At 34.2% G+C, this 25581-nt stretch overlaps 4 protein-coding genes across 4 annotated transcripts; 2 read left to right on the top strand and 2 right to left on the bottom strand.

Annotated features, from left to right (window-relative positions):
- Positions 1-630: 630 nt before the first annotated feature.
- Positions 631-3230, bottom strand: LOC108216650 (probable gamma-secretase subunit PEN-2). Its single transcript, XM_017389475.2, has 2 exons — positions 2917-3230; positions 631-1076 (listed from the first exon to the last, which is right to left on the bottom strand). Exons 1-2 carry the CDS (start codon positions 3176-3178, stop codon positions 916-918), a joined length of 423 nt encoding a protein of 140 aa, XP_017244964.1. The 5' UTR covers positions 3179-3230; the 3' UTR covers positions 631-915.
- Positions 3231-3571: 341 nt separating this feature from the next.
- LOC108216288 (ABC transporter I family member 10) lies at positions 3572-9802 on the bottom strand. Its single transcript, XM_017389001.2, has 6 exons — positions 9588-9802; positions 9184-9355; positions 8947-9033; positions 6265-6390; positions 6045-6167; positions 3572-4025 (listed from the first exon to the last, which is right to left on the bottom strand). The coding sequence occupies exons 1-6, from the start codon at positions 9656-9658 to the stop codon at positions 3816-3818; spliced, it is 789 nt and encodes a 262-aa protein (XP_017244490.1). The 5' UTR covers positions 9659-9802; the 3' UTR covers positions 3572-3815.
- Positions 9803-10325: 523 nt separating this feature from the next.
- LOC108217794 (NAD(P)H-quinone oxidoreductase subunit O, chloroplastic) lies at positions 10326-11917 on the top strand. The gene is made up of 6 exons (XM_017390684.2): positions 10326-10627; positions 10708-10763; positions 11118-11183; positions 11321-11365; positions 11560-11619; positions 11702-11917. The coding sequence occupies exons 1-6, from the start codon at positions 10411-10413 to the stop codon at positions 11729-11731; spliced, it is 474 nt and encodes a 157-aa protein (XP_017246173.1). The 5' UTR covers positions 10326-10410; the 3' UTR covers positions 11732-11917.
- Positions 11918-14447: 2530 nt separating this feature from the next.
- LOC108217352 (uncharacterized) lies at positions 14448-23459 on the top strand. The gene is made up of 7 exons (XM_064092196.1): positions 14448-15601; positions 15695-15841; positions 15933-16211; positions 20047-21093; positions 21188-21334; positions 21425-21742; positions 23239-23459. Exons 1-6 carry the CDS (start codon positions 14741-14743, stop codon positions 21710-21712), a joined length of 2769 nt encoding a protein of 922 aa, XP_063948266.1. The 5' UTR covers positions 14448-14740; the 3' UTR covers positions 21713-21742; positions 23239-23459.
- Positions 23460-25581: the final 2122 nt, after the last annotated feature.

Genomic DNA, 25581 nt, shown 5'->3' with positions numbered 1-25581 from the left:
TTATTTTGTATCCAATTTAGCACCTCCTCTCGCATAGTCCTAAAAATAGCATAGCATTTTTGTTATTAGAAAAAAAAAAGGAGGGAAAGAACTGTGGTCTTGGTCAAAGAAAAAATAATCAGTTGTTTTTTCATTTTCAAAATGATCTATTTTATAATACTACTAATAAGTTTTTTTGAAAGGTACGAAGAAAAATGATTCTTTGAATTTCAACTAGGTTCGGTTTTCAACTAAATCATGTTTAACATATAATATTAAAAGAAAAGTCTTAAGATACAGAACAGCCCTAGGTTCCAGCCCTACATGGAACCTCGTATCAAATACTGATAATTTTTGTGTTACAAGTTTTCACTACTTTCTCATGTAACATCAAACATTCAGCATTATTTTCAGACTGATAATTTTTGTGTTACAAGTTTTCACTACTTTCTCATGTAACATCAAACATTCAGCATTATTTTCATTATTGTATGCGCACATGCTATATTAGGAGAGATGAATTGAAACAAGAAGCAACGTCAGAAGCACATACTCTAGTTTCCAGAAATGGAGTAAGCCAAACACTAACATTAAAGGGTGCCAGGTCAAGAGAAACTTGCGCCTTTAAGAAACATAAGTTCTGCAAGTCGATCAACATAACCCTAGTTCCACGCCCATTCAATACCAAGGACACACAGTACACCTAATCAATCCTGATCTACTACTAGGACATAGTTACTGCAGAATATTGTACCATACTTGTATGTTAAAGACATCTTATCTTCACTTTATCACAATACAGTAAACACGGACTAAATAGCAATAGCAAAATCATCTGTTGAAGCTACTAAGCTACTGCAACTCCGTACATCATCCATTGTTTCAAATTTTCACATACTGTTAAAAAATCATCAGAAATACAACAAAGTCTACAGCTTATATCCAGCCTGTCAAACCATATTTGTCAGCAACATTATACATAACTAGTTCATCCCAGGTATGGCCGAAAAGACGCTCTCCTCCAACGATAAAAGTAATGGCCCAAGAACCAAGGATTGCTGTGAACACTGAAAAAGCAATTGCCGATCTTACAATATCTACACCACAAAATTGCAGACAAATTATATAAATATATCTAATTTCATAATGTGAACTATCAAAAAATGATTTTAAAAAAGCAGAACCTACATTATAAAACAACAGAGAGAATCCAAAAAACATGCAGGGTAAGGGTTCTACATCCATCATTCATTCATCTTCCCAATACTCCTGGACAGCATCTTAAAACTTTTGGTTTTATTAATTTAATGTACTCATGAAGCATTTTTTAACATCATCTCCACATGTTTTATACAAATGGTACCATGGAAAGAAAAAAGACTTCTCCCTTCAGCCCCAAAACAAAATTTGAAATGTTATAATTAAAAATTAATTTAACAGAAATACCAGATACTTTTTGCAATCACAATCCCATATTGGCATCCTCACAGGAAACAATATTTCACCATTTAATGATATTAAAATGGGTAATTAACTACTAGTAGGTGTGTTGTGATATATGCTACAATATTGGCCTATATATGATTTTGACTTTCTTTTTATAGCCAATTTACAACTGAAACCCCAACTTCAAACCTTAACTTTAGCACATTTATGAGAATGACGCCTGATTACATTGGAGAAAATTTTTGGTGACCAGAGAAGGTCAAAAATGGGAGTTTTCTCTTCATCGTTCTGAAAACAAATTCGGATTTGTACTCCACACTCCCAGGTCATCAGGAGCACTATTAATGTGCTTCTGCTTCAAGTTGACTCCTATACAACCTAGTGATATCTGTATAAGCATCATCACCATGAGGATTGGTCTAAATGCTTCAGCTTTAGCTGCCCATTGTATTCACACCATCAAATATCTATTAAAATAAGTTTAAAGGTTATGAAAAGGAAATGGAATGTTGGCTTTACTCTGTCCGTCCTTAGTTAATCATATCACAGCCTGTTGCTTATTTAGGTTTTGTGTTTATCCTTGACGAGTGTCATGCCTTTGGTCTTGGCGGAGCTTTCCTTCCATCAGCAAATTTATTTTTATCTCATACTATTAAACTTTAGCGGGAAAGATATTATACTGCAATGTTAGCCTTATTAATCATATTCTCTTAATCAAATATAACTAGTCTCACAGATTTTAATCGTGAAATTGGTTTTTCTCTGTATCACGTTTTAAAAAGGTTTCGACTCAAAATATGTAACACAATAATCCTAAGAGAAATGTAAATCTTCTTCATCAATTAAATGAAATAAAGAGAGATTGATAACCAGACAAGACTTGTTTTGGTATCTTAGGAGTTGTTATGAATGAGGGTGAACTATGTCCTGAATTGGGAAATCGAGACATAGTGAAGCAAAGCTGGCATTGATACGAAGTCAGAGTAACAAACTTTTTAGCACGTCAAGATATGACTGTAAAGGCTTCCGCGATTTTTATCGACGATTTTGTCGAAAGCCAGAAATCAGGTTTATCTTTTTCCCATTTTAATAACAAATACACATTTATGATCTCCCAGGTGTTATAACTTTCAATTGAGTGGATCAACCATATCCATCCTAAAATTTTGCCAGCATCACGGCACTAAAAAGCAGCCGCATTAACACACTCACACATCTATATTACCCGTAAGAGAGAGAGACGTAAATTTACAAGCCAAACTGATAAACAAACAGGGTTAGTCCTCTCACAAAACCCAAAAGTAGAAAACATGGAGCAACGACAAGAACAGCCATCAAAATCAGAATACATCAAGAACTCAATTAATCACAAAAAATTCCTTAAAAAAAAAGCCAACTGGTAAATATAGACATCAAACAAGATCAAAGAACAACAATGACAAAAAAGAACAAGCAACCCACATAAAATATATTACATAGAGATGTACTTACAGGGCCGGAGATGGGGAAAAGAGGTGGAGCGTCGGAGAACAGGCCAGAACAAGTAACAATTGACACCCCACAAAAGGGGTAGCAAAAAGAATCCGAAGATGAAGAAATTACGAGCATACCAGAGTGAATCACTCTCTGATAAACCCAATGGGCCGTCGATTGTGGGCCATTGTTGTCTCACGCCACCACCTATCAACGCCGAAGCTGATGATGATGGATTGTTATTGTTGTTCTCAACCTCAACTTCTCTGGGTCTTTCCATCTTTTCTTGTTTCAACTCTGCACAGACCTGATTGAGTGTATCAACTACGAAACCTCTTTTGTGATGGTCAATTTTATTTTATTTTTCTGTAAAAAGGTTATTTCCATTCAAATTGATCAAATTTATAGTAAAATTTTCTCAATTTTTTGCTTGGATTTCATAAGAAAATCTTTACCGTTTCGATTATTTTTGTTTAAGTGTTTTTATTATATTTAAAAAAATAAGAATTTTTATAGCATTCTTAATTTTTTGATTTACTAATAATCTTTTTCTCTTTTTTTCCTTTCTTTTTTTTTTTTTGTTTCGATTTATTGTTATAGGTTTTGTTCGTAAAAAGATTGTTGAAAAGAAATTTTCTTTTCACTTATTAATATTTATAATATATTTTCGCACTGAATGAAACTTCTTCCCTTCGTATGGAGGAATATCTTGGATTTCACTTGTCAGGTTCTATCGAAAAAAAATATACATTCCAAATAGTACAGTACATTACATTACCCCAAGCTCACTGCTCACTACAACATAAACATGTTCTACTGCAGCTGAAAAGATAGTCGCAACTTTAATTACTTGATAAACTATCTTATTTTTCTACCATGAACAATGATATTTGGCTGTCAAATGGCATTATATTCTATCAGGCGTTAATTTTGCGGATATAGGAATTTTTCCTATCTTCAATAAACTCCATTATGGTTGAAGCATCTCCGTGCATGATTACTCTTCCATCTTCCATATAAACAGCACCATCTGCATATTCAAGTTCTTCCAAGCGATGTGTTACCCATAACGCTGTAACATCGTCAGAACTGGCTAGAGACTTCTTCACTGCTTTAATTACTCCAATCTAGTCACCAAAAAAATAATAGCACATTCATTACGTTCTAGGAGTGCAGGAAGAGAGTATCAAAGCAAGGTATAAGAACAGAGTAATAGACAATAGATTTATTTCACAAGACAACAGATTCTATGTTTCACTTTGAATAATTTCAGTTGGAGGAACTTTGAAGTCATCTTAGTAAGCCGAGCAGTAACTATTATTGGCTTCTTTGAGCTCGGTCCTCACGGTGGAAACCCGTTTATAGTGCGCAGACATGCTACAGGTGACAGATCTTTATTTTTAGCTATGAAAATATCTAATTACGTAAGCAACATTTAGCCAGAAAAGGTGACCTCAAATAGTCAAATGATATGTTACAAACTGCAACATCTAGAATTCAATATTATATCTGCATTGTCGAAAAAGGCTATGCTGGATGTCTGGATGCTTGAAAGGAGGCTTAATGATATGTAGACATGTACAAGGTGTCCTAGTGGACATATGCACCTAGACCCCATGTATTTGTAGATCAGGTCTTCTCTCGGAAGCTATTAATCTCGCATATATTATCTTTAAAATAAGTAAAATGCCAACTTGAACAAGGAGATTTAACACAACTACTCATATCAATATATTTTAACAGAGATATATCCAAATTGCCTGAAACATTACGGAAAACAATTCTCATATATTCAACCTTGCCCCATGTCCTTGGGATCCTATACTAGAAGACACTTGGCAACCCTAGTCTTTGAATTTGAAAGCACTATAACCTTTTCATCTTGAATGGTGGTCTTCTATTTGGGATTAGCTACACAGTTAATTTAGTTTATAGGGGTACAAATAGTCAAGATAGAAAGGGGTATTCTCTTTCAAACTACAATCACCTAATAAAGACAAAAGAACCTGCACCAAAAGCATGAGATCACCATAGTAGACCCGAAAGATCAGCACTAGTGAAATACATGGCACTGATAATTGATAGAAGGATAAGGCAATCAAGTGACAAACAGAAATCTTATTTAACAATACTTGACAAAAAAATATTTAATGAAGACTCTGATTCTGCCATATAAGACAAGACAGGAGCTTGTATAACTGGAATTGAAAATAGAAATCTGAAGTGCTCTTTCGCGATAAGATTGCTGTAATCATTTTAGCCACTCCAGTCTCTACATGGCTTCCCTTTTTTTGTGATGACTTAAAAAATGATTAGTAAAATGATTAGTAACTCTGAACAAGAATAATCCCTTTATGCAGAGCTGAGACCATTAAGGAGAGAACCAGAAAAACTCATTTCACCTATTGCTGCTAGGCAATAGACCTTCGTTTCTAAAATTTTTATGGATTAACAATTACAGTGGTGGAAAAGCCTCTTGTTTTCGGCGCAAACATAATTTAGAATTAACAATCTAGGTCCTTTTAAAGTAGGAAGCAGGGATTCTTTTCTCATCCACTGCACAGCGCACAGGATTCTTGTTAATTAATTAATTAATCAAGCAAGTACGTAATCACTTCATCACATAAATACTTTATAATGCATCATCTGTGATATCGAGTAATTATTATATAAATTATTAAGGAAATGAACTTATTCATTTGACTATGTTTATTATTTTAATATGTATTGAATTCCCCAGCACCTGAGTCCTATATTTTTAAATTTGCGAAAGTCCTATATTCCCATATCACCCGCACCCATGCTTCCTAGATTTCAAACAGACATGATATAATTAATGCATATCATATTTTACTTCATGCAATTTTATAAATCTTACCAAAATTGTTTTGGTGTTCGTTCATAATTCTGTTTGGATAAAACAAATGACATATTTTTCATTCCTGTTCATTTTGTTCTATATATGCAGTTGGTCTTCGAATTTTTTCCTTTATAAGTTAGTTCTATCTTCCTTTTGTTATGATTTATGTGTTTTAGGGTGTAAGAAAGCAGCCACAACACCTAAAAAGACCACAAGTCCACTTGCAATTTATCAGAACTATGTATACACAAGAACAAGATACAAGTCACTGCAATTAGTTAAGTACCTGATCAGTTTCATCCAAGAATGTTGTGAGCTCATCTAGTAACAAAACTTTGCACTCCTCTGCCAGGGCACCAGCAATTGCAACTCTTTGTTTCTGACCACCACTAAGAGTTTGAACCGGTCTCTGATAAATGAATAGAGAGATGAATATGCATTAAGTATGATGGACGGAATTTAAACAAAAGATAAAATATAGTTCGTAAAATATGCTGAGAACATACTCTCAGATATTCATACATGCCAACTGCATCCAAAGCTTTTGCAACCCTACACCTAATCTGCTCAGGGGTAAATCTATATTTACCCAGGCCAAATGCGACATCCGCTTCTACTGTAGGCATCACTACCTGCACAATGTAGAAGTAGAACAGATATTTTTATAGATTAGTGACCACATCATGTGTGATTATCCCATTCCTTAACAAACGAAACCTTGTAGCATTCCTACATGATCAAGTAATTTTTCTACCCTCGATGGATATCATTTATATTCAAGAACATGTTCCTTGGTAACTAATCAGACTTGGTATAAATAGTTAGAGCACTCGCTCTGGTCAATAACCCTCGTTTCCTGATAGTTCTGATTAACAATCAAGTATTATGTAGAGCTCTGTACTATTCTTCTCTAAATATATTTATTTCTTTGATTCTTAACTTTTCATATACTAGTAGATTTCTCACTTACCAGCTGGGTAAGAGAAAAATTATACACAAAAAATAGACGACTAATTTACTAAACTTACTACTAAAACCCATCATGTTCTTTATATTTTCCTCTATGCAAATCAATTGATGTAGTCAAGCGAAATGAGACTACAACAATAGATATTGTGAAGGTATGCATTTTAATACATTCCGGGGCATTGCTTTTCTTAAAGGTAATTATAGATTTCAATCTACTAGATTTCAAGCATATATGCCCAAAAATTCAATTATCAGGCAAATACCAAATATAACGGTGTCATTAGTGCTTATAGTTGTGGGATATCCTGATATCTGCATGCACACACGAGTGGGAGCATTAAATAACTTGGAATATAATTATCTCCACACTGATATATCATCTATATATACTGAAAGTCTTTCTCCACCAGGTGATCTGGACAAAGTATAAACTTCAATGTGACGATGATTTAAGAATGCACGATAAGAGGAGGTCAAGTGAGAGATTATCCATTGATTACAGGGAGAATCAAGTATGAATTAAAAATATATTGGTCAGGTTTTAAGTAAATATATACTGATATTCATAGGAGGGACGTTTGTTAACTTTAAATCTATAGAAATATTTGTTTAACACTCGCACATGTTCCATAAGTTCCGCCATTGCTTGTAGGTCCCAACCCAACTGGTTTGAACTTTTAAAACAATGGTCCAAAGCCCCTACTAGTTACATACTATAGCAGGTGTGGGCCCATGATTGAAAGCATTACTTATCTTTTCATGGCTGAAATATAGACCTGAAAGGGCTCCATGATTGATTAATTCCCCAACCCAACTGGTTTAAACTTTTAAACTATGATTTGAAGCCCCTACAAGCTGCTTATAATACTAGGTGTTCGTTGCTTGGTTCTGCTTTTAAACGGGGCCATTTTTCAAAACATAATTCTTCTTATGCTTGGAAGCATGAGTGCGGGTACGGGTGCACGATATGGGGATCCTTCGGCAAATTTAAAAATATGGGGATACGGGTGCCCCCCCCCCCCCCCCCGGTAAATATTAAATTATTAAAAAATAGTGTGTGTGTGTGTGTGTGTGTGTGTGTGTGTAATTCATAAGATGCATTCAAATTAAACAAATATGGAATAAATAAGTTCATCGTACTCAAGTCTTGAAAATTTAAATACATAAACAAGCAACGTATTGAATCTAGATAAAACATCAAGCACAATCAGTCATCATTCATCAAGCATAATCATGGCTTCCCCTGTTCTTCGCTTTCAATTGTAGATCGGGTAATATGGTATGAATGTTTTGCAAGTTTGACTTTGAGGCTTGTCATATTAAAAAAAAATAAAATTAAAGAAGTTGCTGAAAATTACAAAAACTGCCATTCCCGCACCCCCCCTATCCCCGCCCAGGGATTCTCCGATACGCCACGTGGCGTATCCCGCACGTATCCCCGCAGCGACGTACGGGATACACAATTCTTCACTCGGGTGAAGTATCCCTGCTTTCTAGTTCTTATGGTTTAAACATAGACCTGATAGAGCTCACAATTGATCAATTTTTCTGGCAAACCATCTCGAAGATCACTTCTATTAAGTTAAATGTCTAGACTTCTACATACACTTGTTAGACACTGTACCAATTTGGGATTTTTTATTCATGAATAATATGTCTCATTTATTGTTCCTCGATTAGCTTGTGTAACTATTATATACGTTGAACAACTTATATTGTGATTTTAGACTCTTAGTTAATACATGACAAAACTTTACCATATGACCACAAGTATACATTAATGTTTTTATCCTTCCGATAACAGAACAGACAGCTTACTGATAACAAGAATCCAAGTAACATAGTATGTCGACAACTTTGAGTTTTATACAATTAACGGGATGCAATATCATCAGCAAATTAAAATTAACTTCAGCGAAGGCATACGCATACCTATATGGCATATGATGCTATATTTTGCATGACTTTCACTTACTTACATTTACAATGTTAATGCATTGAAGCATAGATCTCCAAAAAAGAAATCTATGATGTCAAAGAGGAAAAATATTTTTTCGTTATTTTATATTAGTCACTAAAAGATGATGGTAAGGTGACTAATAACAACTCAGAAACATTTATTTAAAAAAATAATAATAATAAACAAAGCGACACACAAAGTCAAAATATAGAAAAAAAACAAGTAATGCTAATGTAGCAACAAACTAATTTAATTTAACCTGATGATCTGGGTTTTGGAATACAAAACTCTTTGGTTTCTTCACATACATAAATCCATCAGTTGGAGACAAGAGACCAGCCAATATCTGTGCAATTCAAAGATATAGGGAAAACATAAAATTAATATAATATGTGAAATTGCAATCAGAGCTGTAAAGCTAGAGAAACCATAAATATTTGATATAAAAAATACAAGAATGACATACAATCTGACAAACAATATATTAGTACACCACCTTCAAAAGAGTAGACTTTCCACAACCATTTGGTCCAAGAAGCATCCAAAATTGACCAGAAGGAATCTGAATCGAACAATCCTCGAGAATATGTACTAATTTCTTCTGTTTAGTTTTGACAGAAAACTTTACATTTTGGATTTCAATGGCGAAAGACTCAGTTCCATTAGGCCTGTTATACACAAAGTTAACAAAAATTCACCAATAATAACAAATCAAGAACCAAGACTACAGTGTTACTAATCATAGTCCTAACACACCACTCATATATATAAACAACATGACAGATGGGTTTAGAGTAAATCGTTGGTAACAACCATTAGTAGATATTTAAAAACAAAGGAACAAAGGTGTTTGGTGAAATGTCTAAATGAAAACTGAGAAAATCAGGTTTATAAATCCACCTGAGAGGAGGGCTGGAATGAAGGGGTGGGAGGTGGGGAGCTGAAGTACCAAGGGAAGCAGTGATATTCATCTCTCAGCATAAGTGTGTGCGTATAGCTTGTAATTCAGCTGAGACTTGTGAATCTATATATACTTCAACGCTGTCACGCAATCAAACTCTGCGATATAAAACTGAAAGAACGCGCGCTTAAATGTCCCCGCAACGTCGTTCTTTATCTTTATCTCTAGTAAATAAAAATCTCCCCTTTTAGTGAACAAAAATAAAATAAAATTCCTTCACTTAAAAAATATATCGATATACCTGTCGTTTGGCTCACACCGATTTATTATAAAAATTAAATATTTACATCCAGATTCATTCATTAAATGAAAACTCCGTTTCTCATTTTTAACATATAAAGATGAATGTTCGAATGAAAAATATATAATGCTCAAACTTGTTTTCTTGTACACATCTTTTACTTCCCGAATCTTTTCTAAAATTCGGTGATTAATCATCATTAATTCATGTTCCGTAACTCACCGAACTGATTAAATATCCAATTATTTAATTAATCCCTGATTAATTCTTGTTCCGTGACTTTACCGATTAAGTTCAATTTCCGTTTTTTACAACACAGCTTCAATATATTATTTTCCTTCATATTATATTTTTGAATTACTATTATTTCATAGGTAAATTATGAGCCAGCCTACAATTTCTTGGTCTGTATACTCTACTACTACTGCATGTTACAAGGCTTATCTTAAACAAAAGAGTCCACACAATAACACAAAAACAAACGATTCTCACTTCTTGACACACTTCATCATCATCTCTTAATGGCTTCCTCTTCTTCCTTCCTCTACACCACATTCTCCCACATTTCATCTCACCCTCGAACTCCAAAAAGAAATGCTCGCTTAGTGTCCATCAAAGCCGAAAAATCATCCGAACCAAAGAGCGAAAAGCCTGCACAGGAAAAACCACCAGAGGCTTCCACTAAACAAACATCAGCAACGCCTAAAATACAGCTCCCCAAGAAACCTGTCTACTCTAGTAAGTCCAGTTAATATCATTTCTGCACTCAATTTATCGAGTATGGCTTTTTATTAATTTGATTATATATTTTGTGGCAGTGAAGAAAGGTCAGATTGTGAGGGTGGACAAGGAGAAATATCTTAATAGCATCAATGTAAGTAGCTTCCAACTCTTCTTGAATTGAGTATGTTTAAATTGATTTAAAAAGTTAAAGGAGCGTAATTAATCAAACCAAACTTAATCTTACCCTGCTCCTAAGAATGGAGAGCTTTTTTCTGACGGGTATGTAATGAAATTTGAACTAATGAAACACCGGATCCATATAATGATATTTGGAATTCTCGCCTTTCAATATATATACAAATTCCTCTAGTCTTATACCCAAGGTTTCCAGAGTGTCAGACTAATTTGTAAATATTTATGCATTTCTTTTCCCGCTTTTTATTTGAAATGGATTGTATCATTCTTATCAGAAGTTAAGACTGTTAATGGTTTACTCTTGTGCCAGTACTTGTCTGTCGGACACCCGCCATATTACAAAGGCTTGGATTACATATATGAAGACCGCGGCGAGGTAGATCATCTTTAATGTTAAATACTCTCACACGAGAAATGTTTTCAAACTTATAATCTTGACTATGTACTTGTTTTCTGATAAACTCTGTTTCACGATTTGATATCTAATTGACATTATATGATGTCTGGTTCTAGGTTTTGGACTTGAAAATCTTTGAGAGTACCGGAGAATATGCACTTGTAAGTCCACTTCCATGTTTTAACAGTAGAAGTAGAATGAAGCATTCTTTTTAGACCATGTTTAAATCGTAGGGATCAAAATGGGGGATGAGATAAGAATTTGCATCTAATTACCCGAAATCAACTCAAATTTTAGTTCCCGAACCACAAAATAAGATATTTTAGATATTAAGATGAGCAAACATGGTTTGCAGATTGCATGGGTTGGAGTTCCAACTGCACCAGCTTGGCTTCCTACAGAGATGCTCATCAAGGTAATTTCGCTTCGATTATAAGACTACTACTTTTTCCGGGAAAAAAATCGCGCTAAAAATCTAATATTCAATTTGTTTGCAGTCGGACAAGCTCGACTATGAAAGAATTTGATTATGCTGTGCAGGATCACTGGAAAACGCAACATATGTGTTTTTTTTTCTTTTACTGTTTTGTACATCATAGAACAGAGTCTGAGACTAAAATGGTTTCTTGATTAACATTGTACCAACAGTTTAGAGGAGGAAAGGAGAGAAATCTTGTGAAAATAAGAACTTTACAGTATTATTTGTAACTTTATTACCTAGAACTCTAAGCTAATATCCAATTAGCGCAACAAAGCAAATCAAAAACAATGTCCACTGTCTCAAATATATGGGTGTTTCTACACAGAGCAAAAATCAGACCGGATCACCTTGGCAATGAGCTCAAATATGTTAAAGACCTTAGTAACCGATCCTATGGTACAAAATCAGTGTTGGAAGGCCATCTCTAGCCGTTGTGATCCAAAAATTTAATTTGGATCATCAACTGATCCAAATTCTGATTCAAATATCTGATCAACTATTCTGATCCAAATTATTTTTTGTATATTATATTACATAAATTTTATATTAAAATTAAACTATATAATCTCAAATTTAATTTTTAATCATTATTAACTACTTATATTATATTTAATTTAATTATTTAATTATTTTTTAACATCGATCAAAGTATCTCAAAATTAAGAACATGAAGATGAAACTCAAGCATCTCAAAATGACATGATAGCTACGTATAATGTTTTGATTATCTCGGAGGAAACGGAAATAATCTGTTCGACTAAATCAAAATTTATATTTATTTTACTGTTTTCTAGTCATTTCCCGGTATTGTAATTGTATTTTATGCATTTTATGTACCTTTTATTTTATGCATGTAATGTACTCTTTTTTAATTTCAAGGAAATTTACTTTCCTATTATTCTAAGTTTTACTAAAACATTAATTTTATTAATTATTAATTATAAACTATTATTAATTAAATATTAATACTCACAAAAAATTTTAAGTCCGGTAAACAAAATAACAAAATCATTATTTTATAATAAAGTAGGCGATCCAAATTTGGATCAGTGAACAGTGGTTTGGATCAGTACTATTTACTGATCAAATTTAGATCACCTTTTGGATCACTGCCGGAGGAGAATTTGGGGTAATCTGCCCCAAATTTGGATATTTCCTAAACAAATAAATTATAAGCAATAAGCAAATATAAGTCAAATACATTTTTCATTAGATTACACTGCCTCCTAATCTGAAATTCATCACATCCACAAGTTTCAGCCCGCCCTTTAATAATACTTCAATATCCAATTCTATTTTCAACTACAATTAGGAGACCCTTGGGATATTGCTTTGGACAATCTTCTGGAGTATTATTTGCTATTTGGAGTACTCTCTGGGATATAGTAATTGGGAGACCCTCCACAATATTATTTTGAAAGATACTTTGCGATGCTGCTTAAGAGCAGACCCTCTGGGGAATTGATATAAAAAATTATTTATTAAAAAGACATACTATATCCTTTATATGCATGCACGTGCATATACAAGTCACCGAAGAATACTATTAAATCTGATCATTGTCTTTGGAAGAAATTTAAAAGAATAGTGTAAAATCTGATCATTGTCACGGGGAAAGTTCGAAATATTATAAAATCTGAGCATCGTCTTCAGAAGAATATACAAGTCAGAAATTATTATTTTTAATATTTTTTTAATTACAAAACTATAAGAGACATGGATGAATTAACAGATATATTTTTAAAAATAAAAACAAAACAAATCAACTTAGAAATTATATCAATATTCTAAAATTGTTAAAAAAATAAAAATATAATAAGAAAAAATTAGGGAAAATAGATTTTATGCCACCCAACTTATTATTTGTTTAGAAACCTACAACCGAACTATAATTTTTTTCTTTTTTGCCACTAATGTTAGGTTTGGATTTTTTTTTTGTCACTAACGTTAGGTTCGGATTTGATTATTAACACTATGTTATTATTTTTAGAGTTAATTGCATTTGTCACCCCTTTGATTTCAGCATGTTGCGCATTGCACCTAATAGTTTTTGAATAAACACTATGCAGCCCCTTACTTTTAACCCGTAGACACTTTGCACCTTTTCTGTTATCCTCTGCCGTTACCGTTAACTTTTGAAGGGACATTTTGGGAAATTTTATTATATTTAATTAAAATTAGACCTTTATTTAAATTTTCCGACCATCTAAACGATATTTTTCAGAAATCTATTTTTCGGTAGTCTGCAATATAATAGTGATCTGTGTTTACATCTTCATATGCAGTACTCCATATGTGTCCTAGGTAGTTTATCTTAGAGGACGAGAGTACGGATTTTAAAATTCCTGTTAAACTCTCGTACTTCAAGGTAAACTAGCTAAGGGACATATAGATGACTGTATATAATGTTATAGACACATATCATTTCATCATAATATTGCAGACTACCACTATATTTTTATAATGCTAAAAAAACAACATATTGTTAATAATCAAATCAAAACATAACGTTAGTGGGAAAAAAAAATCCAAAGTTTTTTTAAGGAAAAAAAAACCAACATTAAAATTTATTCAGAAAAAATAAAATAAAATAATTTTTGAATTTTTTTGGAGTTTCAAAATGCGTGTCCAACTCTGGTCCTCCAAGGTAAATTAACCAGGACACTACATAAAGAGACACATATCAGATCGCAATTATATTGCAGACCAACACTATATTTTAATAATATTTTAAAAAATAACATAGTGTTAATAATCAAATCCGAACCTAACGTTAGTGACAAAAAAAAGTCCGAACCTAACATTAATGACAAAAAAGAAAAAAAATATAGTTCAGTGTTAAATTTCTAAACAAATAATAAGTTGTGTAGCAAAAAAATCTATTTTCATCAAACACAAAACCCTTTAAAATTACCCGCGGGCCGTGGAAACCACAAACTAGCATATATAAATACCACATCAATCCCCGCCATTTGACACAGCCAGCCGTCTCTTGAATTAGCCCTGAAACTTCTTGAAAGTGAAACATACAGTCGTGCTTCTTGTTCATACAGTAATGGCTTCCAAACGCTCAAAGGTCTCAAGGGGTTCCAAACGATCCAAAGCTGATGATAGAATCAGCCAGCTCCCCGACTCGCTCCTTCTGATGATCCTCTCCTCGCTTTCGTTTCAATCAGCTGTGCGTACCAGCGTCTTATCCAAGAGATGGAAGCCCCTCTACATGTCGCTCCCGAGTCTCGATATCGACAATGATTTTCCCGAACAATTCGAAGTAGATTTCATCAATTCTATCGATAGGGTTTTGATGAACAGGCCAGTTGATTTAAAAATTCAGCAATTCGATATCACATTTTATAGGGATTACGATCCAAAGCTTGTTAATCAGTGGGTTCATAAGGCATTACAACACCAAGTCGAAGATTTAAGCCTATTCTTTTTGCGTTCTGAGGCCGGGCCTCGTGAATTGATTCCGGATATCTTGCTTGATATTCCAGACCATGTTAGCTTTTCCACGCTTAAAGCCCTTCGGTTGACTTATGTAATGTTTTCGACTTATGAGTCAGTTGGGGGCCTTTTGCTCCACTGTCCAGTGCTGGAAGATTTTTCCATGGAGGAGTGTGAAGCACTTAGCGGCTCTTGTCTCGCAGTTCGTGGATCATCTTTGAAGAATTTGAAGTTAACGGATACTCACCATGTTCATAGAGATACCAAGCTTGAGATTGTAATAGATGCGCCGGGGTTACAGACTCTCGAAATTGGAGACTTTACAAGGGCAGAAATCGTAATATCTGTTGACAGCACTTTCTTGTCCCTCAGAAAAGCTCGTATCGATGTTGGGATTGAACCATCCCTGTTCCGGCTTTTTAATAACATTTATCATGTCAAGTGTCTGACTCTAGATAATAAGGCTATTCGGGTAAGTCTCTTATCTTAATATCAACTTAATTTAAATTATTTCCGAGTTTGCTGCAAATTTATATGACTCGTGATTTTCCTTTTTTATTTGAAGGCCCTCGAAGATGCATCTGAGTATTGTTTGCCCACATTTCATAATTTAATTCAGCTAGAGCTCTTGGTTGGTGATTGGTCTTGTTGGAATTTACTGCCAAACATGCTTGCAAGCTCACCGAAACTTCAAACTCTTTTGCTTACATTTGTGAGTTGTACAAAATTGTGATATAATTATGATGTAATGCATTTGCTAAAGTGTTCTGAACCCATGCTTTGAACTCTCTTCTTCTTGTTAGGGGGTTCATCTAAGACACACCAGCCGCAAGTATAACGGGTTGCGGACTAGTCCAAAAGTTGCTCCAGAATGCTTATCGTCACATCTAAAAATGATCGATTTTCGAATGTTCCATGGAACATATGTTGAATTATCACTCGTCGAGTACATGCTTTGGCAGGGGAAAGTTTTGAAAGGGATATCAATATTATTTGCAGAACCGTGGCAAAAGACGTCAAGGATTCGGGAGAAGGTGGAGAGCTTTTCCAGAGCTTCAAAAACTTGCAAGATTGAATATTTAAACTGATGTGTTCAACGTGTCAAGGAAATATTTGAGGTACACTTTTCTGCCCTGCAGGCTTTCTTTTCTTTCAGGTTTGTATTGTTATTACTTCACTGTTTCTATGTAGAAACTTGGTCCTCTATAAGATCTGGGCTTATTAATATTCAATTGCTATATCAAGGAATTAACATGTCAACCTGCCTCTGCTATGTACCTATATATATTTTTTTTCGCAGATCAGTGGGGCTAATATTATTCCACCCTGGTGATTTTCCACAATCTTGTCTTTATTTAATCTACATAATCTTTCTCCAACTCGAATATTAAACTTATTTAATGAACAGTCAAAATGCCTGCAGGATCTGTATAAGCTGGAAGCACAGAAACTTTATTTTACATCTCATCATTATATAATTCTTGTCCTCATAATAGTTACTTTATTCTGGAGTTCATTTACGTTAGGTTTTGGAAAGGTAACTAGGTTGTGAGTTATCACTTATTAATATGACATAATGTTGCTGATTTCTTGGCGCTATCTATTGGCTGTGTGTCGACACAGCTGCTCCTTTTGGACCAGAAAGCAGCTTCCTGATGCCACAGATTAAGATTTAATACGGTTTTGGTCACTAGTTGAAAGAAAGAAAAATAATCAAGGCGTATTTTGTTTTCTCTTCTTACTTGCAAACTGTAAATGTTCTAACTAAAGTGACTTAGTGGGCTTCTTCCTAGGTCTTTGCATTTGTTATCATGCTATAGGTTCCCGAGTTGATCAAATTTCTTTTCCATATTAAGCACCTTACATACCTACCCGCGACAATGCTATATTTATATTTTACTATTTTACTATATGTTGGGTTGTATACTACTATATAATTACATAATTTCTACTGTTGTCTTTTGGGGATCAGTGAAATAGGATTTTTCCACTCTGCTGCCATTCCAGTACCTTACCAAAGCTTTCTTTCAGTCTCCTTAACCTTTTTAATTAGCTGAACTTTTTTAATGTAGGGTATCTACTGAACACTTATTTGGTAAACTCTTTCCTTCAGAAATGCTGTCTCTCTGTCATCAGCGATTGACTACTTCTTGCAGAGCACATCCTAGACAAATCCAAAACAGCCATAAAAAAGTTCCTATTAGTCTTCCCTCTTCAAGTTAGCTTTTGCTTAGGTAGAATTGGGTTGTGAGTTATAGATATGAAACAAACGACGTTGATTTCTCGAACATGAAAAGTTGGTCTAGGTGGTGTGTTATCAATTTCTTCATTACCAGGGATGATGAGTATGGTATTTTTTGTATAATAGCATGCGAAGGAAGGAAAAGTTATTATGCACAAGATTATAAGTATTCCAAAAAGCTACTATTTCCGCTGTATTTGGAACTGATGAGTAGTGAATTAGTGAAACTCATCATCATTTAATAGATCTTCATTATACGCTTAATGTCAAAAAATCAGTATCATTCTGTGTGTGTGTGTGTAGGGTTTCAATCTACTGCAAACCCTCTTAATAAGTTTAGTTGTACGTTTCGAAAATCTAGTTAAACATTAATGTGTTTGTGATGTTTGCAACTAATAGCATGTTCTAATTGATAATTTAATAGCAAAGAGTATGCATGTAAATCTTAATATAATTAATTACTTAGTCTGATAATTAAGCACTAGCCAGTAAGTAAAGGTGGGGGGTTTGCTATGTATTCCTCTCCGCTCCTGTTGTCGCTGCCCCCTCTCTTCCATTATCTCTTACCTGGTATACGGCAAAGGAGGAGAAAAAGGTTTAGCATAGAATGATATGTCTGATTTGTTTAAAGTAATACATTTTGAACTTTAAAGTTATAAAAAAAATTCGAGTCCAGAAGGCATATGGTTTAGTTACGAAAGCGATTACAGTTCCAGTACACATAAGCTATGCAGTCTTTTAGATAAGCACGGTAATCTCCCTGGATAGCTGAAGCATTTTAATTATTTTTATATAAATAGGTTTTTGATGCTGACGCTTTTATACTGTTTTGTTACCATTTATAGATCTTTATACATGTTAAACTACTTTTAGTCTTGTTTAATTTGTATTCTAAAGGAGTGTGATTTTCTGTGTGCAGAAGACAACTGCTCTCCTGAGGAATTATCATATACCAAAAGGATGCTCGCTAGTTGCTATACAAGAGCTGCACTCAGTTATCATTCGTTGTTTGTTGGTGAACTTTTATGTTGTTGGATTCCGAAGTTGATACTTTGTTGGCTTATGTATCCAGTATTCTAACTCCTAAAATAATTTAGGACTAATGTTTATTAGACTTGTATAGTTAACGAAGGTTTACCCGCAGCTCTACTGGACATGTACACAGTAGCCTATTAATAAGCGAGGTCCCATATGACATATCCTATTTCAAGGCTACGTGTATTTTCCGGTTGAGAGGTGGATTAGGTAGAAGAGGTGCTTCTAAGAGGAAAAAAGAAGTTAGAAATTAGAGTTTAAAATGGTATTGTGTTGAAATATAACATAAGATTCATTGGGTCTTTTCTCTAACACGTTAAAATTTTAGATGGATTGATTTTCAACATGATTTTAGATAGGCTGGTTCTTAACATGGTATCACAACTCTGATTTGGTGGAGATCATTGTTGAAATATAGTATAAAATCTATGGAGTCATCCCTCTAACATCTTAAGGTTTTAGACGAATTGGTTTTCAACATATTATTACCATACGAAGTTAAGTTGAATGCTGATTGGACGAAACACAATGTGAAGCTCCCTAAAATCTATCTTTGCTTTAGCTAGACAAGGGGTCATATATTTTTCAGAGAGATCGTATCGAATGCGGACTAAAAGAAAGAATGTAGACCATCGTCGGTCAAGAAATGTAGTAGCCCGACCCTATAATGAATGAATAAACAATGCCTTCTCAGGTTTAGGTTGAGCAGGAGATAGAATAAGAATTACATTTCTAATAAGGTGGCCGCTTATGTGGTAAGTATCCTACATTGTATGATTTATTATCTTGGTCATTTTTGACCTCGTGCAATTTAGGATATTATGCGGTATATCTTTTAATTTTTGTTGAGAAAGTTGCGAAAATAGCAATCAAAAAGTTCAAGTTGATCGACTAAGATACCGTGAAATCTAAACATCATTTTCGGAAGAATATACGAGCCGGAGGTTGTTCTTTAATATTTTACTTTTAATTTAAATACAAAATTGTAAGAGATATGGATGAATTAACAAGTATATTTTCAAAATTAAAAAAAAACATATATTAATTAGAAAATATTATCATATTCTAAAAATATTAAAAAATAGTAAAATTATAATAAGAAAAAATTATCAAACACAAAATCCTTCCGTGCATCATGATAAACCAGGGACTCAAACGAGCATATATAAATCATACGACATTAATCCACGTCATTTTACCGAGCTAGCCGTCTCTTGCATTAGGTTTGAAACTCCGGTGAAAGTAAAACATACAGCACGTCATCTTGATAATGGGCTCGTGAACAATTCTGATTCCAACAGCGGAGTATATATCTTTCATTAGGTTGTTTTTTTTAATATTTTTCCTTTTTTTTAGATTCGGTAATGGGCTCGTGAACAATCCTGATTCGAGCTAGCCGTCTCTCGAATTAGGTTGTTTTTTTAATATTTTTCCATCTTCTTTAATTATGAAACTGTAAGAAATATGGATGAATTAACACGGATGTTTTATAAATTAACAGAACACAAATTAATTAGAAAATAATATCATATTCTAAAATTATTAAAAAAAACGTAAAAATATAATTTAAAAAATATTACCAGACACAAAATCCTTTGGAAAATAACCCGTGGGCCGTGGGCCCGTCGCAAACCAGGTAGCCAAAACTAGCATATATAAGCCATATACACTACATCAATCCCCATCATTTGACACACCCAGCCGTCTCTTGCATTAGCCCTGAAACTTCGCTAAAAGTGAAACACACAGTCCGACATCTCGTTCAAACAGTCATGGCTCCCAAAAGATCGAAAGCTTCAAGGGGTTCGAGACGATCGAAAGCTGATGATAGAATCAGCCAGCTCCCTGACTCGGTCCTTTTAATGATCCTCTCATTGCTTTCATTTGAATCGGCGGTGCGGACCAGCGTCTTGTCGAAGAGATGGAGGCCCCTGTACATGTCGCTCCCGAGTCTCCTTATCGATGATGATAAGTGTCCTGAATATTTCGAAGTAAATTTCATCAATTCTATCGATAGGGTTTTGATGGAGAGGCCAGATGGTTTAAAGATTCAGCAATTGGGTCTGTCATTTGGCAGCAATTACGATCCGACCCAGGTTAATCAGTGGGTTGATAAGGCATTAAAACAACACGGAGTTGAAGATTTAAGCCTATCGTTTGATCGTTCTGGTCCTGGGCCTTGTGAATTGCTTCCGGGGGAGATATACACCAACGGAGGTTTACAAAATGTGGCAATCAGGGCGAGTATCTTGCTTGATATTCCGGACTATGTTAGTTTCCCCGAGCTTAAGGTTCTTCGGTTGGCTTGTGTTACGTTTTCGAGTTATGAGTCAATTGAGGACCTTTTGCTGGACTGTCCGGTGCTGGAAGAATTTTCCATGGAGGAGTGTAATTCACGTAGCGGCTCTCGTCTTGTAGTTTGTGGATCATCGTTGAAGAAGTTGAAGTTAAGGGATACTCGCAGTGTTGATAGAAATGCCACGCTTAAGATTGTGATAGATGCACCGGGGTTAGAGACTCTCGAAATTGTAGACTCTACATGGGCAAGCGCAAGAATCTCTATTGCCAGCACTTTCTTGTCCCTCAGAGAAGCTCGTATCGATGTTGGGATTAAACGATCCGTGTTCCAGCTTTTTAATAACATTTATCATGTCAAGTGTCTGACTCTAGATGATAAGGCTATTGGGGTAAGTCTCTTATCTTATTATCAACTTAATTTAGTTCATTTCCGAGTTTGCTGCAAATTTATATGACTCTCATGATTTTCCTTTTTATTCCAAGGTCCTCGATGATGCATCTGAGTATTGTCTGCCCACATTTCATAATTTGGTTCAGCTAGAGCTCTTGGTCGATAATTGGTCTTGCTGGAAATTATTGCCCAACATGCTTGCAAGCTCACCAAAACTTCAGACTCTTTTGCTTACATTTGTGAGTTGTACAAAATTGTGATATAATTATGATGTAATGCATTTGCTAAAGTGTTCTGAACCATGCTTTGAACTCTCTTCTTCTTGTTAGGGGGTTGATCTAATAAACACCTGCCGCAAGTATGATTACGGTTTGTGGACGAGTCCAAAAGTCGCTCCAGAATGCTTAGCGTCACATCTCACAATGATTGATTTTGGAATGTTCCATGGAACATATGATGAATTATATCTCCTCGAGTACATGCTTTGGCAGGGGAAAGTTTTGAGAAAGGTATCAATATTATGGGCAGATTCGTCGCGAAAGACGTCAAGGATTCGGAAGGAGGTGGAGAGCTTTTCCAGAGCTTCAAAAACTTGCAAGATTGAATATTTAGACTGATGTGTTTAACGTGTCAAAAAAATATTTGAGGTACACTTTTCTGCCCTGCAGGCTTTCTTTGCTTTTAGGTTTGTATTTGTATTGTTTCACTGTTTTGATATCTTCACAGGGTTATTTTAGCTTTAAATCTAGAATGGATTTATTTCGAGATGGATTGTGTAAGAATGGCACTTACTAAGTTACTAGATAGCGTGATATTCAAAAATATCACAGAATGAATTCATTTGTAAATTAAATGAATGTTTACATAGCATTCCGTTGTTTCTAGCCAGATGCCCCCCTCCCCCAGAACAAATCAAAATAAACAATATAAAGTGATGCAGCAGCTTATCCTGGTGCATGGGGCTGCTCCACATGCCACAGGTTTAAGATTTATTCTCGTTTAGGTCAGTAAGTCGTATTGATGGATATCTCGTTGTAATCGCTAACCTTTTACGTTTTTGTATAGTCACTTAGTACTATTGTAAGTCTTTGTTTTCAGAGTCTATCAGGTCTCTGAGACTCTGAGTTGATTACCAGAATTCAGACCATCCTTACTGATTATCATGGCGGAGGTGCCACAGGACCACCACTCATTGCTGAGCATTGTTCTGTAGACACCCAACCTACTACTAAATAGCATCATTTAGGACATTTATGTAGAAATTTGGCCTTGGATAAGATCTGGGCTAATATTATTCCACCCTGATGATTTTCCACAACCTTGTATTTTTTTAATAGTTTCTTTATTCTGTAGTTCATTTACGTTAGGTTTTGGAAAGGTGTAGCTAGGTTGTGAGTTATTACTTATTTATATGACATTAATGTTGCTGATTTCTTGGCGCTATCTATTGGCCGCGTGTCGACACTGCTGCTCCTTTTGCACCAGGGAGCAGCTTTCTGATGCCATCGATTAAGATTTAATCCGTTTTTGGTCACTAGTTAAAAGAAAGATACATTAATTTTCTTCTTAACTGCAAACTGCAAATGTTCTAACTATAGTTACTTGGTGGGTTCCCTCCTAGTTTTTTGTATTTGCTATCATGCTATAGGTTCCTGAGTTGGTCAAATTTTATTTTCCATATTAAGCGCCTTACATACCTAGCCGCGACAATGCTATATCTATATTTTAGTATTTTACTATATATTGGGTTGTAAACTGTATAATTTCTACTGTAGTATTTTGGGGATGAGTAGGCTGGGATTGTTCCACTCCACTGCCTTTCCACCACCTTACCATAGCTCTCTTTCAGTCTCCTTAATCTTCTTAGCTGAACTTTTAATTAATTTTTAAGTCCAGAGGGCATATGGTTTAGTTACGAAAGCGATTACAGTTCCAGTACACATAAGCTGTGCTTCTAGTCTTTTAGATGAGCATGGTGATCTCCCTGGATAGCTGAAGGATTCTGTTTAATTCTATATAGATAGGTTGTTGATGCCGAGGCTTTTATACTGTGTTGTTACTGTTCATAGATCTTTATACATGTTAAACTGCTTTTAGTCTTATGCAATTTGTATTCTAAAGGAGTGTAATTTTCTTTGTGCAGAAGACAAATGCTCTCCGGAGGAATTATCATATACCAAAAAGAATGCTTGCTAGTTGCTATACAAGAGCTGCACTGAGTTATCATTCTGTTGTTGGTGAACTCTTATGTTGTTGGATTCTGAAGTTGATACTTTGTTGGCTTTATGTATTCTAACTCTTTGAATAATTTAGGACTAATGTTATGCTTATATATATATTATTGTCTTGATTATTAAATATAAATGAGCTTGCGACTTTCTAGTCTCTCTTTTTTGCACCCAACACTTTCCACAACTGTGTAGATTCAGCTAAAAGTTCATATATATAGGTGCTCATATATATATATGGTCATGTTCATCCGAGAACCACGCTCGAGAGGTTCATATATAGGTAATAGGTGCCCATATATATATATGGTCATGTTCTATCGGAGAACCACGCTCGAGAGAGTTCATATATAGGTGCCCATGTATATATATATGGTCATGTTCCTCCTAGAACCACGCTCGAAATAGAACCAATACTTCAAATATAAAACTACTAAGGTTCATATATAGGTGCCCATATAAATGGTGATGTTCTTCCTGTAATCATGCTCGAGAGAGAACCAATACTTAAAATATGAAACTATTAGGGGAATTATCTTGTATACTGTTTTTTAAATTTTATTTTCAAAAATACTACATTCTCCAATCTTATTTTCAAAAGTACTACCTTCTTCAAAAATATTTTCAAAAACACTATCTTTTTGAAAATATTTTCCAAAAATACGGTGGTTGCATATATATATATATATATATATATATATATATATATATATATATATATATATCAACTCCAAGTACGAGGTCGAAAATGACATTTGAAAACTGGAACTTGAAATTAGGAATTCAGTTGCATATATGGTTGCATATGGTTGTAATCAGTTGCATATGGTTGCATTCAGTTGATTCTATTGCAATCTAATGAGGCACCCATACATCAGTTGTAACTTACAGTTTTCAGTTGCATTTAGCATTTAGTTGAATATGAGGTTGCATTCAGTTGATTCTATTGCAATCTAATGGCCCCGCCAGGGGCACCCATACATCAGTTGCAACTTACAGTTTTCAGTTGCATTTAGTTGCATGCAACCTCGTATGCAACCTCATATGCAACGGAAAACTGTAAGTTGCAACTGATGTATGAGTGCCCCTGGCGGGGCCATTAGATTACAATAGAATAAACTAAATACAACCTCATATGCAACCATATATGCAACTGGATTTCTGATTTCAAGTTCCAGTTTTCAAATGTTTTAGAGAAGGTAGTATTTTTGAAAATATTTTAGAGAAGGTAGTATTTTTGAAAATAAAATTAGAGAAGGTAGTATTTTTGAAAATAAGATTGAAAACGTGGTTATGAATAAAAAAATCCCAAACTATTAAGGTTAGAATCATAGTTTTGGTATAATTACGCTCGAGAGAATCAATACTTAAAATATAAAACTACTAAAGTTCATATATAGGTGCCCATATATATGGTGATGTTCCTCCTATAATCATACGCTCGAGAAAGCACCAATACTTAAAATATAAAACGACCAAGGTTAGAATCATAAATTTGGCTTCTCCGGATACTTTAGAATCTAAACATTGTATTTAGAAGAATATATGAGTCGGATTTTGTCTTTAATATTTTGAACGTCCTCTTTTTTTAAATGTACATGATTGCTATATGTAGGTTTCGATTACCGATCAGTATACATACACACATAAATATATACCTTTTAATTTTCAAAAACAAATTTTGGTGGCCAAAAAATATCACACTTGGACATAATTCTGCACTCATTCCTTTAGACCGAATTTAATAAAGGAAAATTGGAGAATTGTCACCCAGAATTACCGAATTTTTGCACCTTTTAAGAAAGAAAACACATTAAGGCTCTCAAAGATGGATCATGTTCAACACTGTTGGCTAAATTAAACTTGTAATATATTATGTATAATTTATTGAATCTGTACGACATTTTGCTTCGATGATATTAATCACATTGAATGACGATATCTTAAAAATGATATGTTATATATTATTTCATATTGTTAAAAGTTAAATATAATATTCAAATAGGATACAAATAGTTGACCACATATAGTTGATATCAGAGGATGACTAAAATTATAGACAACATTGTTGTCTCATTCGATAATATCTATAACATGTATTACTTATTTTTAGTTCATGATTTCACGGGATTGGTGATGCTCACGTAAGTACTTATTACAATTCTAATTTTGTAAGAATTTCTTTTATATAATTAAATATATTACTAAATCTTATTTTTGAAGAAAGACCCCTCATATCCTATAAAGAGTTCGTAAAT

The sequence above is a fragment of the Daucus carota genome, chromosome 4 (genome assembly GCF_001625215.2).
Source record: "Daucus carota subsp. sativus chromosome 4, DH1 v3.0, whole genome shotgun sequence".
Classification (NCBI taxonomy): Eukaryota; Viridiplantae; Streptophyta; class Magnoliopsida; order Apiales; family Apiaceae; genus Daucus; species Daucus carota.
Note: the sequence above shows the minus strand (reverse complement) of the source record. Positions and strands in the feature narration are given on the sequence as shown.